A 16,490-nucleotide genomic window follows, 5' to 3' on the forward strand; every position below is an offset into this window, starting at 1 on the left:
CCCTTAGGGTGTCCACGAGGACCTTGTCCAGGTGTGTGCGCTTACGATGGAGTACCTGATGCTTGCTGCATGTCCAAGATGCCTTGTTGTGCACCTCCTCCCCCACTACTTTGTCGAGCACCCCCGGCATGTTTATTAAAAGCATACGCCAAAGCGGTTGGCTACCCTCCCGAGTCCTGTTTTTCACCACCGAAGGCGCGACTTCGTTTATTACTCGGTTTTCCGGCGCGCAGAAACCTGCAGATAGATTGTTCACCTCTATCCCCCTGTTATTTCAGCCCTCCAAATTGTACATCCTGTTGCCCTGCTTCCACGTTTTCGTGTTTCTGAAGGGAAGTTTACAAATGTGCTCTCCCTTTTCCTACACTAGTGGAATTAATTCTGGACACTTTTAAATTTTTACTTAAATTTCGCATTTATTCAAATTATTTAATATATAATCATTTATATTTTATATTCTAATCGTTGTTTTCTAATTTTAGGGCGTCGCTTATATAAAAAAAATCAGTAAAAAGACCATTTACAGCTATACTTTTAATATACAATAAAAATGACAATTTCAACATATCAAAGAAGGTAGAAAAGATTAATATTTCTGTGATTGTCTATTTCACATCATGCGACGTTTCGTGTTGCCAGGCGCAAAAATAAGAATAATACAGTTTAGATTTTTGAAATTAAAATTTTAAAATATTTACAAACCAATTCATGTGAAAATATTAAGTATAAACATTATAGATTACAATAAATTGCAGAATATACATTTTCTGCACAAATATGAAGTAAAGAATATTTTTATTCAGTGTCCATAATTAATCCCACCAGTGTACCCCGAATAATTAGAATAATTAATCATTCGATCGCACCTCTCTGTATACCTATGTTTGCATTTAAAATGAATTGTAATTATTTTAAGATCACCCTAATAATTTTTTGTAAAATTTGAAATACATCACTTCAATAGATTTGGTTGTCAGGGTATTTGCTTCTAACTTCGTGTTAATCAATGAAACATTAATCACTATTGAACGGAATTTTTCGAAATATCAAGATGAACGAAGAGATAAACGATAAGATATTGAAAGAATCAAAACTGTTTAGCGCGACAGAGATTATACAATATCTGTTGGAAAGATCGGATTGCAAGAAGAACGAGGATGAGAAGGGGGTTAATATTGAAATTGTTACTACATTTCCACAGCAACAAAGTGAAAAATTTTTTAATTATTCAGCAGGGCGCAATTCCGTCGGAATATATGAGGCAAATGTCGATGACGACAGAGGAGAGAACGAGGCATCTCTTCAAGTTGAGGAACAAGTTTAATTACTTTTTTTTCTGCCCAGAGGATTGCAACTTCGAGATAACTCCTAGTGTCGTCATTTTTCAACAATTCACTGTTGGAAATGCTTTAACCGTGACAGTGACCGTTCAAAACAAGACGAAGGTATTATTAAATTATATTTAAAATGATGGTCTCACTGTTTTCCTTTTTCGAACAAAAGATTCCAAGGTACTTGAAGACGTCCTGTGAATTGGATCCTTGCTTCAGCGTTGAGCATCGAGGGAGTACTTACTCGATGATGATAGCTCCTGGTCTTGCTAATTGTTACAATGTCAAATTTACTCCTGAGAAAAAACGAGACTACCAATATCTATTAAAATTCACCACTGACAGTGGACAAATGATCGTGCCTGTTATAGGTAAAATTTTCTTTTTATTATCAATGAAACGTTTCAGTCACTTTTATAATGGAATTTTCATTTCAGCGATCGGATCGAGAGGAATTTTAGATTTTCCCGATAGAATTGAACTTCCATCGACAGCAGTGAAGATTCCTTCCACGAAAACGATTTTTGTGCGCAACGTTGGAAACGCAGAGGCAATTTTCACTCTTTATACCAACGAGTAAATGATTTTCAACGCGATATTTATCCGAATTTTAATCGATTAATTGAATTTAATTAACTTTGATTAATTTTAGCTCACGTTTCTGGATCGAACCGTCCAAGGGTAGAATAGAGGAAGAAGAATCCTTGCAATTTACCGTGTACTTTTCATCCAACAAAGCTGGTGATTTTCAAGGAAAATTGTTTCTCGAATATGAAACAGGTGAATGATGAAAACTACTCAGCCGATTCACGATGGAAATAATTGTACCTTTCACTTTAGGAGAAAAATTGCAAATAGATCTTCAAGGTTCCGCAGAAAATTGTACTATCAGAATCGATAGGGGTAGTGTTAGAATGGAAGAAACTTATTTAGGACTGTCCAGAAGCAAGACTCTCACGATTCACAATAGGAGCGATTATATTGTTAAATATAAATGGATGTTGCTTAAAGATGAAGATGAGGACAAAAAACGAAAAGAAGAGTACAAAAAATTATATCATATGGTCTACGATGCAGAGCTGATTCGTTGTGTGGATCTCGAATATTATAACGTGTGCACCCCTGATATCCATAAATTAATTTATCAACGAATTTATGCGGACGAATTGGAATCATTAACGAAAGAAAGTTTTCCATACAATCACCTGTTCTTTATATTTGCACCACAGGTAAATTCCAAACAATTAGCTGATCTTAATTGATTCAATGAATTCCTATTTGAAAATGTTTTTTTAGGAGGGTGAAATTTGGCCACGATCGTCCACCGGTGTTACAGTATTCTATCGTGCCATAGAAATCGGTGAAGTAACGAGCATTGCATATTTAGAAGTAACTGGATTAGAAAATAGAATCCCATTAAGGTAGAAACTTTTTATTTATTGTAGGCGTTAGTGGAGGGGGAGAGAAGGTTTCGTCTTCCCGGACGCCTTTAGTTCGGGCCGGGGACCGCTAGGTGGCGACGGGATGGTCGGTGATCAGCGTTCTCGCTAGTGGTCGCCCGGCATCCAGTTCGAATATACAGGGTGTTCGACAACAGGTGGGAAATTCTTTAAGAGCCGATTTTTGAAATCAAAATAAGACGAAAATCACGAATGCGGCGTTTGCGGCTTTGTTTTCCAGTAATTAACGTTTTAAAATTCGAGTAAAAGCGCGCCTGAAACGTGCAATCTGCCGAGCACTGACGACTGAACGTCAGGTCAGTCATAACCAAGAAGAGAAAGCCGAATGGTGCAGTACCGAGAAACAGAATAGCACGAGGTAAGTTATTATTATTATTATCACATGGCTTTTCTTGGGCGAAGCCCAAGATGGCGCGTTCTGCAGGAGGGTGCCCCTCCTATATTGCCCAATGAAAATCAGCGGCCTTTTTAAATTCTTCTCTAAATCTGCACATAAGTTTAGTACGATTATATCAAATCATCCCATATAGTCTTTTCCATTATTCTCATTTCTTTTTTACTTCTTTATACTCTTATTTTTCCATTCATATACATTTTCTCTCTTTATTTCATTTTATTCATATTCGCTATCCGCTTATTTATTGCTAACAGCACACGGTAACCCATCTTTTGGCAAAACCTTGCCCACTTAGCTTAACTTCGGTGATCTTACGGGTACCGGTGTGGCCTAAGTGGCTAAGGCCGTTGACTACGAGGTAAGTTTCTACTATTCAATGATTCTTGGTTATAACTGTACCCACCCCTGCTGACCTGACGTTCAGTCGTCGGTGCTGGGCGGATTGCTGGTTTCAGGCGCTTTTTACTCGAATTTTTAAACGTTAATTACTGGAAAACAATCGTCATTCTTGATTTTTGTCTTATTTTGATCCCTGGAATCACCCCTTAAGAAATCTCCCACCTGTTGTCGAACACCCTGTACATAATAGAAGTTCTGAATTGCGGTGTGATGGGTGTCTGAGGCAGGGAACGTCTATTATCAGCCCCACTGACGAGTCTGACAGACGATCCCCGAAATGAAACGCCTTTTTCTCCCCTCTCCTACAATATCTCCTTTCATAAAAATAATTTTATGATTTCCACCTAGTCTTTATGGAATTGGGAAGGGACCGGTTCTTCGTTTAAACGTGCTCACGATCGACGTAGCGAATATTTATCTGTGTTCTGTGCATAATTACGAGGTAATTAACTACTCCTTTTTATTTACAATTCATACGAATTTGCAAACTGGGAGACCCTGTTTTAGATAATAGTCGCGAACAAGGGACACATTCCTGGAACGTTGGTCCACAAGCCAAAACCGAGCGATTTTGGGGGTACAATTGAAATAACACCTATTTGCCTTACATTGGAACCAAATCAGCACAAATCTTTCAATTTGTCATTTTCCTCGAATCGAAAGGGAGATTTCGTAGAAAGGGTGGATTTCGTCGTGAAAGAGAGCCTCGAAGTGCTCAGCTTACACATCAAGGGTTGCATCGTTTGTCCAACATTGCATTTCGACAAAGACAGCCTCGAATTTGCAACAACTGCTCTAGGTAAATTGCAATTTTTCAAACATCCAAAGGGTTTTTCAATTGAATCTCGTTTTCAGGATTCAGTACTCGACACGAGGTGAATCTGAACAACTTATCCCTAATGCCAGTGGCGTTTACCATAACCGTGCTCGACGATGGGGACCAACCACCATTAACTCACGAAGAATTTACCAAAGCCCCCACGAAATACAGTTTCCCTTCGAATCCTCGGGAATTTCACATCATCCCCGAAGAAGGGGTTGTTTCAGCCCAGGATGTACTCAAAATCAAAGTACATAAACTGTCGACAAATGAAATGGAATTTATTTTAATTTATTCGATTGATTCACAGATCACTTACATAGCTAATATTGCTCGTGCTGGTCACACGATAATCCAAGTCGACATGAAAGACTCAGATTTAGATCCATTACAGTTGCCAGTGAAATTCTATGGTCGTGTGGCTTCGTTACTGATAGTGCCATCGGATATCGTCTTCCGATTTTGTTTTATCAATTTCCCTTATTCGAGATCTTTTACAGTGAAGAATACTTCTGATCTGGATGGATATTTCTATATTCTACCGCAACAGGTACAGTTAACCCCAAGGATCACGCGTGATCCGTGTTAATTAATAATATATTCTAATTAGGTTACGGAACACACAGCCGTGATCTGTTCCCTGTCAGTGTATCAAGGATACATCAAAGCGAATCAATCAAAAACCATTAATGTAACAATCATCACGAAGGTTTTGGGTACAGAGAAAGTTACCCTCAAGTAAATATACCATTAATTAATTACTGTGTGTAGGGGTAGTAAAAGGCGTTTTTCGTCTCGGGATCGTCTGCCAGACTCGTCAGTGGGGCTGACGACAGACGATCTCTGCCCCAGACGCCTGTAACCCCGGTTTTCGGAACTCCTATGCAGGGTGATCCTCTCGCTAGAGGACACAAAGGAACTGGCGACAATGAACCCCTTGACCGCACCATGAAGACACACAGAATCGTCTCGGCCCGGGTAGGTCCCCGCTGGCACGTGACAATAGGGACCTCTTTATGGTGCGGTCAAGAGGTCCATTGTCGCCAATGTTCCTTTGTGTCCTCTAGCGAGAGGATCACCCTGTATATACGAATTAGAGATGTGCGGCCCGAATAGTCGGGTCGGTTCGAAAGAAATCGGGCGGGCTCGGGCGGGCGTCCGGTACGTGCGTGCAGTCGGGAAGCCCGACTATTTCGGGTTCGGTCGGGGACAGTCGGGCAGATTCGGACGAGCTCCCGCGGGCCGCGACCCAACTCTCATGTACTTGTTAATGCTTGCAATAAGCATATACAAAATCGGTTTTATATGGAATTTTGGAATAAGATAATTTTTATTATGTGGAAAAATAATACTTCTAACGAATCGCAAGTATTAACACAAGTGTATGAGAGTTGGCCCGAATCGGCCCGACTATACCCGACCGAACCCGAAATAATCGGGCTACGCGACTGCACGCATGTACCGGACGCCCGCCCGAGCCCGCCCGATTTTTTCCGAACCGACCCGACTATTCGGGCACCACATCACTAATTCGTATATACAGGGTGATCCTTCGCTAGAGGACACAAAGGAAAGAGGTCACAAAGTATCCCGAGCCCGCCCGAGTCCGTAATACAGGGTGATTCTCTTGGCGCGCAACACAATAGCCGTCCCGCACAATGGAACCCTGCGAGTAAAGAGACCCAGGGGCCATATCGCCGGACCCAAGACTGCTCTGTGTGTGTTTATGGCTGAGACGAAGACAAGAAACGGAACAGCAGGGGTTCCATTGTGCGGCACGGCTATTGTGTTGCGCGCCGAGAGAATCACCCTGTATCAGGTACCCGCACATCCCTAATTGGAACCCTAATCCCCAATCCAATCCCACTGCCACCTGGCGGTCGCCGACCCGAGCTAAAGGCGTCCGGGGAGACTCACCGCCTTCCCCCTGCACTAAACGCCTACACGTGTAAAACAATTAGAACATCTTTGTTAATTGATCGACAGTATGTTAACAATGGGAGAAAAATCATCGAGCACGATCTGCATTGTCACCTGTACCGGTCAGGGACCAGTGATTTCTGTAGAACCAATAGTTTTGGATTTTGGAGACATACAGGTTCTCGAAGAGAAAACAATGGAACTATTAGTGATCAATGATTCACCGATACCTGCTCATTTTAATGGAGCTTTGGTACAATTTTCTAATTAAATTTTCTCAATGATTCTACTCTAACGTTTACTCTCCGTTTTAAGGAGAAAATGAATTCGTTGTGGACGATGGATCCAGAGAGTGGAGATCTGGAACCGGATAAAACCATCACAATTACAGTGAAATTGTTCCTTCGCGATGTGGGAAAATTTAGAAATACTGTTTTGTTGTCTGTTCTAAACAGCAGAACGATTCATGTCGAAATTAAAGTGACTGGAATCGGATGCAGCGTTGTTTTTGATCCGAGCATATTCCCTGTATACGACTTAGGCCTTCTTTTCAGGTATCCACAGTTATTTATATATTTCTTAGGTTTGGAATTTTTTATTTTTTTATTCTCTGCAGCCATCACTTAATAAATCGAACTATAACTCTAACAAATTATGGAACACGTGCTCATCAAATAATCTGGGCGAACGAACCGGAAATACAGTTCTATCGTGGTCAAATATTGCAGACAAAGAGGTGAATAAAATATTATCATTTCATTTGTACAAGTGGAACACACGTTTATGAATCTATATATTTTGTTTGAATAAAATAGTTCCAAGTTTCAATTGCATCCTATGATCCTAGATATTCCAGCCGAGGAATCGAGGGTTGTTCAATGCAATTTATCGTGGGAACAGTGAGTATATTTTCAGTAAATCTCTTTGAAAAATGATAAATAATATCGATGAACTCTGCGATAGAAACGAGTGTGTACTCGAAGATTGGTATGTTTTTGCAACGATTCAAGGAAAAGGAAAACGTGAATTGATCGGTAAATCTATTTTCAAAGCCACGCTAACGAAACCGCAAATCTTGTTCAGTAAAAGAGAGCTTACGTTTCGAGTCGACGTGTGTCCTGAGGGTGATAAATCACAGCAGAAAGGTTCGATCAATTCTTTTTCTCCAGTTTTCCTACATTTTCACGTATTTAAGTATCTTACTTTTCAAATTAGACGAACTGCTGGTAACGAATCAATCGAACCTGGACTTAAACGTGCAATTATCCGTGAAAACACCGTTTTATTTGTTGACCACCGCGAAGGAGCGCGTGCAGAGCATGAAAGTGATTTTAATCGATAAAGCAACCACGAACATCTCCGTATTTTTCTTCATAGACGAGCAATTCAAAGATCTCTATTCGCGCGTCGACACTGGACAACTTCTGTTGGAATACATGGAACACCCAAATCAAGTAAATTGTATCGCTCCGTTTGCTCGAGAAAAACTTTTCAAATCTCTCCTTTTTTCTTTCTAGGATAAAATCCCGTGCAAGGCTTACGTGAATTTCCCGAATTTAATCATCGAACCCAAGGATATCGTCATTGATTGCGAACTCGGTTGCAGCGCCGAGAAAGTGTTGGCTTTGACCAATAATGGGCCAGTGACGGTCGTGTACAAATTCTTGTGGATTGCGGATTCCATCGAGATAGATAGAGACACGAATAGCGATCAGGTAAAACGAGCTATCGATTGATATCGATATTGATTCTAATGGTAGAAGGAGATACGAGAAAAATTTGAAATACTTTTATAGGTGTGCCCAGAATGTTCCCCTCCTCAGACAGGATTAGATTTTTATAAAATGGAAAATAGGAAAAGCGATGATGTTTGTGTAAACGATAGACAAGATGGAAGCGGAGATGGGCCACTGCAATCCATACAACCCCCCACAAATTGTACTCTTCTCTTAATTAATTGTGAAAAATTAAAGGGTTGCGACTAGTTGGGATCGGGAAAATGACGTAATTTTCAAGATTTATAATAAATATTTACTATGAAGTAAAATACAGGTAAGTCTCGATTAATGCTAGTTCACATAGTGCGAATTTTAAAATGATACCAGGTCGCATTTAATGCGAACAAAAATTCAGTTAATTCGAGGCTTGCGAGACTTTCTTCGATCCAGACATGGATCGAAGCATGCAAGTTAACAGAGACTTGGATAAAATACTACGGGTTTATCACCATATACGAAGATTTGAAAAAGCAGAAGAAAGTGCAATCAACATTGTTAAAATTCTTTAAAAAATAATAAACATGTTTATGCTATTATATTTTAATAATATACGTATGAAAGGTATATTTCAAAATTTTGATCTTATATTTTCTTTAACTAACAAGGGACATTACCCAATCGACACACGCCGATTTTCATGCCCTTTGATTATGATATAGAACTCAAAAAAGTATTTGACACGTATTTTTTGTTATAGACAATCGTCCTTGCTGAAGGGGTGAAAATAACCCTCAAAGTTGGGGTTGCAAAACATATTTTCTTGAATATCTCAGGAACTATTAGGTGTAGGCGAAAAATTCAAAATGGAATTTGTGTGTTTTTGAACAGCAAATTTTGATAAATTTATTTGTTTAAAAAATATATTTAAAAGTAATCTATTTTTGTCATTTTTTTCACCCTTTCAGCATGGACGATTGCCGATAAAAAAAAATACGTGTCAAATATTTTTTTGAGTTCTATATCATACTCAAAGGGCATCAAAATTGGCGTGTGTCGATTGGGTAATGTCCCTTGTAAGAACCAATTCCTATATTTCAAATAGTACGAATTCAAATAATGCGAACAATTTCTGGGATTTATTACTCGCACTAATCGAGACCTACCTTTATACCATCGAAAAATACATGTTTTAAGATTTTTTTTTAAGTAAAATGTTAAATAATGAGGGAAATACAGCTCTTCTCGAGATCACTTGCGGTGGCCACGATATTTTCCAAACCGCTTATTTAAAATCAAAACCAAAGAAGATTGAGTTATACCGCAGTTCACCAGAATCCATAACTGCGACGCGCAGGTTGGAAGGTGGTGGGGGAACGCAGCGAGCTCTCCGCCAATCGCTTTCCACTTCGTTTGGGAGTATCGCCAATCAGGGCGAAGATGCGCACTGGAGATGCGCGAAGAACGAAAACTGGTCTTTTCGCAGTTATGGACTCTGGTGAACTGCGGTGTAGTATATTGTATTGTTAAGGGCCTGAACGAAGGGTTTTGCAAAATTTTGATTTTCACCAAAATGACAACAATTTTACTGAAAAATCCGGTTTTTGAAGTGGTCAAATTTTGTTTTCTTTGCGATAAAAAAACAATTTTTCAACGGAATTAAAAATCCTTCGTTTAGGCCCTTAATAATACAATATACTAACTCAATCTTCTTTGGTTTTGATTTCAAATAAGCTGGCCACCGCATGTGATCTCGAGAAAAGGGCGTTCTACGAGCGTTCCCTCATTATTTAACATTTTACTTTTAAAAAAATCTTAAAATTACTTTAAAACATGTATTTTTCAATGACATATTTCAGTTCATAGTAAATATTTATTAGGACAGTTAAAAACTCTTGAAAATTACCCGATCCCAACTAGGCGTAACCCCTTATAAAGGAGAAGAATTCGATGAAATGAAAATTCCTATTTCTTTTCAGCGCCTGTTTCAGAGACGCTAAAATTAAAACCGGAAGTATCGAGTGCCAACGATTCCGAAACGAATGATTGCACCGTGACTGCTGAAGAAATGAGAGAATTTTTAATGCCCATTTTTGGAAAATATTTTCTAGAAGACGAGGATATCGTCGTTCTGAAGAACTTGAGCTTCGAACCTCCCAAAGATCATTATATAAACGAAGTTAGCGTTTAAACAATTTAAAGAAGGAAATCATTTTTAAGATATTTCATGTTACTTTTAAAAAATTTCCAAGAATTCCTCTTCAACATTCAGAACGAAGATTCGAAGCTCGTTTTTTTATTTCTCTTCTCCTCGTGATATTGCACCTCAGTTTTTAGATATTACTTTCAAAGTTTTACTTCCACGAGAGGGTGTTCTCGTTTACGTGTTGCTCACGTGCCACTCATAAAACGTCTGCTCGGTAGGTGGTGAAAATCGTTCCGAGGGAGGGTACCGTGCCACCGTATTCCGTGCACCACGTTTACTTGGGATTTCACGGTTTCCAACGGCTTCGAGTACAAGCTAAGGCGGTCTGCGAAATTCTTCGAGGACCAACCGAGGAGATTCGCCTAATTGCTCGAGCTGACGTCACTCGATTCTCTATCGACACCGACGTCATTAATTTTGGTCAACAAGTATTTCAATCACCGTTAATGAATTTCTTTAAATCTACCTTGAAAGAATAAAAGTTTCACCCCCTTCGGGATCTCTTCTTTTCCTAAAGAAGTCTGATTCGTTCGCGAATGTACAGGTTGGAAGCTTTAGTTTCCATTTTAACCTAGTTTGATCCGTTTCAATTTAACAAGATCATTCGAGAGCGAACCCTAAGTACCTCTAATGAGAGAAAAATGTTCAAGTATCGTAGAATTTATCGTGAAACATGCTGCAGATGTTCCTGGGAAGCACTCGTAAGAGCTTCGCCTTACGGAATCTCGGCACGACGACGTTCCAGTATAAAATAAATGGCACGATACTACCGTCTTCCAACGAAAAGATCGATCGTCTCGATATGAATTCGCTAAAAGTCGAACCATACACGGGTTACGTGGATCCTCAGTTATTCGTGGAAATTCAGGTGGAACATTGCGCAGAAATCCTCGGACCGATCCATCATCGATTTCAACTAGAGGCACGATCATCTATTTCCATAATCGATACGAATTTTTATACATCCAATCTCTATACAAATTTTCATTATTTTCAGATTAATCATTTGATGCCTGTGACTGTTAAAGTGATCGCCTACGGAGCATTCCCCCAAGTCTACCCTTGCATACCGAAAGGCAAATTACATCAATATCATTCTGTCGAATTGGAGTACTTTGCTATCCAATCTCTAACCGAGGATTTCTTCATCAACGTAAGTGAGTATTAGAATACCTACGGATATAGTTTCCATAGATTGTCTATTATAGATGCTGGACGATATCAATTTCAAGGAGGGTAACGATCTACCCAAAGAAGATATTGAAACTTTGACCAGTAAGTTGGAAACAAAATATATTTTAAGAAAAATCTGATATTTGCAAATCGTTTAAACCAGAATACCTTGTTTAAAATTGGTTCAAATCACTTGAGGTTTTTTGAGAAGCTATACAAATTAATTTACTAAGATATGTGCTTTTGCTGTTTTCAAAAATTGCAATTTGTTGAAATCGTGAAAAAAAATAGTGATCTATATAAATCAAAATTAAATGCTGTTCGTTAGTAAGCGCATCACTTGAGAATGGCTGTTTCTTTTTTTTTTAATTTTCGTAATAGTCCGAATAAGGTTTTTAGGGAAAGAAAAATTGGAAAAGTTACCCGGAAAAATGGAAAATTCGGGAAAAAATAAAAAACTAATTACCATAACTCACCATTCGAACGATGGATATACGTAAGTCTTTTTTGTTTTATTTGTTATGGTTCTGGAAAAGTTTGCAGGAAAAAGAATTCGAGACAATTACAAAGGGAAGTCGGAAAATTCGGACAAACTGTAAAAATTAAAACTTTTGAAACGATACAAGTAGCAGGTTGACATGTTTGGCTGGGCATTATTGGTTCCCAATGATTTCGTCGTTGAGCACAGTTGAAATTTGGACAGCACAACGTCTGTCAGGTCAGCTAGTAGGCAATAGAAAAAAATAGACAAATTTTAATTTCCATCGAGATCGGTCGATGCACTTAGAAGTTACAAGTAATTAAAATTTCCGAAAATCGCGACTTTTCACCTAAGAACATGACTAATTATTTTCGGAAATTTTAATTACTTGTAACTGCTAAGTGCATTGACCGATCTCGACGAAATTTTCAGCATAGACATAACAAACTTAAATTTACAAATGTCATATTTTAAATTTTAATTACAGGCTGAAATAAAAAAATTAAAAAATTGCCTTTTACTATTTTTGCGATTTCGACAAATTGTAATTTTTTAAAACGACAGAAGCACACGTCTTAGTAAATTAATTTTTATAGCTTCTCAAAAACCCTCAAATCATTTGGTCCAATTTTAAACAAGATATTCTGTTTTAAACGGAGCGCGAATACTTTCCCGCTCCACTGTACGTCTTTATACATAAATCTTTTTACCATTATGAAGATTTGAAAAGCAAATAAATAAATGATAAATTCAATAAACGGTAGGCTACATTTCACGGAATTCATGAATAAGGATCGCATAAATATTAATCGTAAGAAAACGATCGTTCGCGTTCACTCGTTATTATGTTTGTTTCGAGACGAAGGATGGTGCATTATTTCTTACGAAGAAACGTTTCCTCGCGTCATGGATATCGACATGGCGGTGGAAAGACACTTGGCAAGAAAGTTCGTCGATGCAAATTCATACATTTTAATACAGTACGCCAGCAGACAGAAAAACCAGCCAATCCCCCAACTTTTCTCGACCGAGTACATCATCGGTGAGTCTTATTATTTGAAATATCTCCATCCACGATTTCCTATGCCATGAAAAATTTGATAACCATTTCTCTATCAGACATGAATTACGTGATCGTCGACTGCGTCGCTCATTATTCAGCGAAGATAATTAATTATGGCCCGTGGGACGTGGAGATGAGAATGAAGGAGACAAGAAGAAAGGAGGTGCTCGCGAAATCTGGCATTCTAGTGCAATTTAAGAAGCACTCGAAATTAGTGGTAGACGATTCCGCTGTTCTCCACATAACTTGGCATCCGACTCGAGAAAGATTCTCCGTAAGAAGCACGCCAGTCAGACACACGATCCACATACAGGTAATTAACGTAATTAACACCTACAACATCTGCCAGCTATTCGGGTATTTTTATGAAATGAAATTTGAAAATTCATAGGTGATACATGGATGCACGATTCCCATAGTGATACAGGGAATAGTAACCTACCCATATATTACTGTGAACACGAAACTTTTGGATTTTCAAGAAGTCGTCGTCGGGGAATGCTTGGTTCTATCCATCTTGATAAAAAACGAGTAATAAAATATTCAAATTTTAATTCAATTTACTCTGTATGAATCTTTCATTCCCTCGTTAACACTTTGACTGCCACGCTAAAACCATTGAAAATTTCATTAAATATTACTTTCGTCTTCACAAATCTTATGTACACTAGTGGAATTAATTCTGGACACTTTGCATAAAAATATTCTTTATTTCATATTTATACAGTAAATGTATATTCTGCTATGCTAAATTGATACCGTAATATTTTATATTTATTTAAATTAATTTTAAATTAAAATATTGGAATTTAATTTTTGAATTATAAAAGGAATTTGTATAATGTTTATACTTGATATTTTCACATGATTTGGTTTGTAAATGTTTTAAAATTTTAATTTAAAAAGATCCAAACTATGTTGTTATTTTTGTTTTTTTGTATTTTTGCAACACGAAACAACGCATGATATGAAATAGCCAATCACAGGATGAAAGGATATTAATTTTTCTAATATTTAGTCTACCTCCTTTGATGTTTTGAAATTGCAATTTTTATTGTATATTGAAAGTATGGCTGTAAATGGTCTTTTTACTAATTTTTTTATTTAAGTGACGCCCTAAAATTAGAAAACAATGATTAGAATATAAATATAAAGGGTATAGCAGGATAAGATGGTCAAAAGTGCCCTTGAGCCGATTCTACTTCGCAATGCACCATTCGATAGCTTATCCCAAAAAACCACGGTACACCAAGTTTCAACCCTGTACCTCAACCGGGAGGGTTGTTATAGGGTAAGATAGAAATTACCGTTTTTGCCATATTTCTCGTATTTAACATTATGCAAAAAATCTGAAAAAATTCACAATGATAAATAAGCATGTCTAACATATTCTTGAATTTTTTCAGATTTTTTGCACAATGTTAAATAGGAGAAATATGGCAAAAACGGTAATTTCTATCTTACAGGGTTGAAACTTGGTGTACCATGGTTTATTGGGATAAGCTATCGAATGGTGCATTGCAAAGTAGAATCGGCTCAAGGGCACTTTTGACCATCTTATCCTGCTATACCCTTTAAGTAAAAATATAAGTGTCCAGAATTAATTCCACTAGTATATATTATCTTTAAAACATTTCATTATATTTTCATCCACAATTTCAAGCATCTAATACAAGTATTTTCAATTAAGTAAGTCAAAGAATTCCTAATAAGAGTGATGGATTACTATTGAAATTCAAACGTCACCCATACATGAGTGACGTGGCGCTCAGTGTTAATACTACCCCTTAAAAAAAGAACGTTTGAACGTGCCCTGTGCACCCAGAAGACTGTACCATTTAATTCCCCGTCCTACGGTCACTCGAGGATCTCCCGATTGAAAACTCCAGAAAATGAATGAGGATCGACCGAGTGACCTACATAGACTCCTGGAAATGCGTGCGTGAGTACTAGGGCTGACAAAAAAAAAAGAAACTCGCTGACTCGACGTGAGTAGAGCTTTTCCACCGGTGGGAAAAATGCTTACTCCTCCGCATCGTGAGAACCATAGGCGTAACCTCAGTTTTATCCGGAATTTCTTGCCTCCCCGCCACAAGCGTAAGCATCAATTATATTTCTTCATTGATAAGATTATTTTTCAACATTTTTCAGAGGATTGATCGACTGCAAGTGGGAGGCAAAATTATCAGGAACTCGTAAAAAGCAGCAAGAAACTTACCCCTTTTACGTGCAGTATAATTCTAATCATATTCCTCCTGGTCACGAAGAAATCATTCGTATCAACTTCAAACCTCAACAAACCGTAAGAACTTGCGATTAGAAATTTTTCTTTGGAACTGTCAGATTTGTTTGCAGTGCAACGTAGAAGCTAAATTGAAGATAATCGTGAAGTTCAGTCTGGAAAGTCAAGTGATTACGTTGATCGGCCGTGGAATCGAGAAACATTTAAATGTAATTGAACCTGATATTCAATTCGAACCAATCGTACCTTTCACAAAGATTCAAGAAACAATTTTCACGATTGAAAACCCTTGCGATTATCCTGTGGAATTTTTCTGGCATCATTTGGACGAGTGAGGAAAATTAACAAACAACTTCGTTTATAAATCATAAATAATAAATTTTTCTCTTGCCTTTTTAGTTCTTTTCAAACGGAGGATCAAATCATAAAGACGCTATTGTATTATTATCAAGCAAAGGAAATATTTTTGCCTCCAAGAAAACCTGGCGATTCCATACCTACAAGTTTCTTTCAATTTTACGAGCAACTTGTGAACGAGATGGCTCGCACGATGGTAACAGAGGAACCTGAAGGAACCTTGCTGGAAGACGAACAGTCTGATGTTAATGAAAGTAAGTGTCCACGTTTAACACTTTGATGTAGAATTAATTGAATTTTGCTTAGGGAAAGAGACGGATGCAGAACAAGAAAGAACAAGCAAATTCAACTTGTCGAAGAGGAGACTAAGGAAACGGGATAGTAGATCTACTAAACGATCGAGAAAGAAAACGAGCGTTCGTGGATCCAGTCGTCATGGAAAAAGAAGCGATATCTTCAGCGAAGCTTCCAGCATAGATCTGGAGAGAAATGATTGTCCAACATTTTCAATTTTAAACGAAAGTGTGGTAGAATTCGTACCTTTGCCTACCAGTGATCCTGAAGAGATTCAGAGACTGCTTTTCTGTAATTTCAAATTAGAATACCAAATATTCTCTTGAATATTAATCTAAAAAGTTTTTTTAAAAATTAAATTTTGTATTAAATATTTTAATTTTATAAAATTTAATTAAATTTAATTTTAATATTTTAAGGCTACATAGACGCTCTGTATCAAACACCGGATATTTTGAATAAATTGAAAGATCCTGTGAAGGAATTATTCAATGATTCAGAAGAGAAATCAGACGATCTTCCTGATCCTTCGAAACCGATGAAAAGAGTCTGCATTATTTTCCATGGAGCACCTTTTACAGGTACTCTTTTTATTTGCTGTTTTCTTTATGAATTTACAATTTAATAATGGA

General features: G+C 37.7%; 1 protein-coding gene across 3 annotated transcripts in view; it reads left to right on the forward strand.

Moving 5' to 3' along the window:
• The first annotated feature begins 549 nt into the window (after positions 1-549).
• LOC117601046 (hydrocephalus-inducing protein homolog) overlaps positions 550-16,490 on the forward strand; it is a 35,173-nt gene continuing 19,232 nt past the window's right edge. For 2 of the 3 annotated variants that reach the window (XM_034317294.2, XM_034317303.2), the window contains exons 1-33: positions 550-1,168; positions 1,233-1,445; positions 1,504-1,702; positions 1,769-1,907; positions 1,984-2,111; positions 2,172-2,560; positions 2,628-2,752; positions 3,936-4,029; positions 4,095-4,386; positions 4,443-4,657; positions 4,718-4,957; positions 5,018-5,145; positions 6,394-6,580; positions 6,643-6,881; positions 6,944-7,063; positions 7,143-7,226; positions 7,291-7,472; positions 7,543-7,781; positions 7,845-8,042; positions 8,124-8,265; positions 10,022-10,221; positions 10,467-10,676; positions 10,931-11,170; positions 11,246-11,401; positions 11,457-11,523; positions 12,762-12,944; positions 13,022-13,278; positions 13,357-13,496; positions 15,117-15,267; positions 15,321-15,538; positions 15,607-15,818; positions 15,871-16,149; positions 16,278-16,439. In XM_034317294.2, coding sequence (XP_034173185.2) covers positions 1,052-1,168; positions 1,233-1,445; positions 1,504-1,702; positions 1,769-1,907; positions 1,984-2,111; positions 2,172-2,560; positions 2,628-2,752; positions 3,936-4,029; positions 4,095-4,386; positions 4,443-4,657; positions 4,718-4,957; positions 5,018-5,145; positions 6,394-6,580; positions 6,643-6,881; positions 6,944-7,063; positions 7,143-7,226; positions 7,291-7,472; positions 7,543-7,781; positions 7,845-8,042; positions 8,124-8,265; positions 10,022-10,221; positions 10,467-10,676; positions 10,931-11,170; positions 11,246-11,401; positions 11,457-11,523; positions 12,762-12,944; positions 13,022-13,278; positions 13,357-13,496; positions 15,117-15,267; positions 15,321-15,538; positions 15,607-15,818; positions 15,871-16,149; positions 16,278-16,439 — 6,145 coding nt within the window. In that variant the 5' untranslated portion in view covers positions 550-1,051. The remainder of the gene's footprint in view (positions 1,169-1,232; positions 1,446-1,503; positions 1,703-1,768; positions 1,908-1,983; positions 2,112-2,171; positions 2,561-2,627; positions 2,753-3,935; positions 4,030-4,094; positions 4,387-4,442; positions 4,658-4,717; positions 4,958-5,017; positions 5,146-6,393; positions 6,581-6,642; positions 6,882-6,943; positions 7,064-7,142; positions 7,227-7,290; positions 7,473-7,542; positions 7,782-7,844; positions 8,043-8,123; positions 8,266-10,021; positions 10,222-10,466; positions 10,677-10,930; positions 11,171-11,245; positions 11,402-11,456; positions 11,524-12,761; positions 12,945-13,021; positions 13,279-13,356; positions 13,497-15,116; positions 15,268-15,320; positions 15,539-15,606; positions 15,819-15,870; positions 16,150-16,277; positions 16,440-16,490) is intronic. The other variant, XM_034317313.2, reaches the window with a different exon arrangement.

The sequence above is a fragment of the Osmia lignaria genome, chromosome 9 (genome assembly GCF_051020975.1).
Source record: "Osmia lignaria lignaria isolate PbOS001 chromosome 9, iyOsmLign1, whole genome shotgun sequence".
Classification (NCBI taxonomy): domain Eukaryota; kingdom Metazoa; phylum Arthropoda; class Insecta; order Hymenoptera; family Megachilidae; genus Osmia; species Osmia lignaria.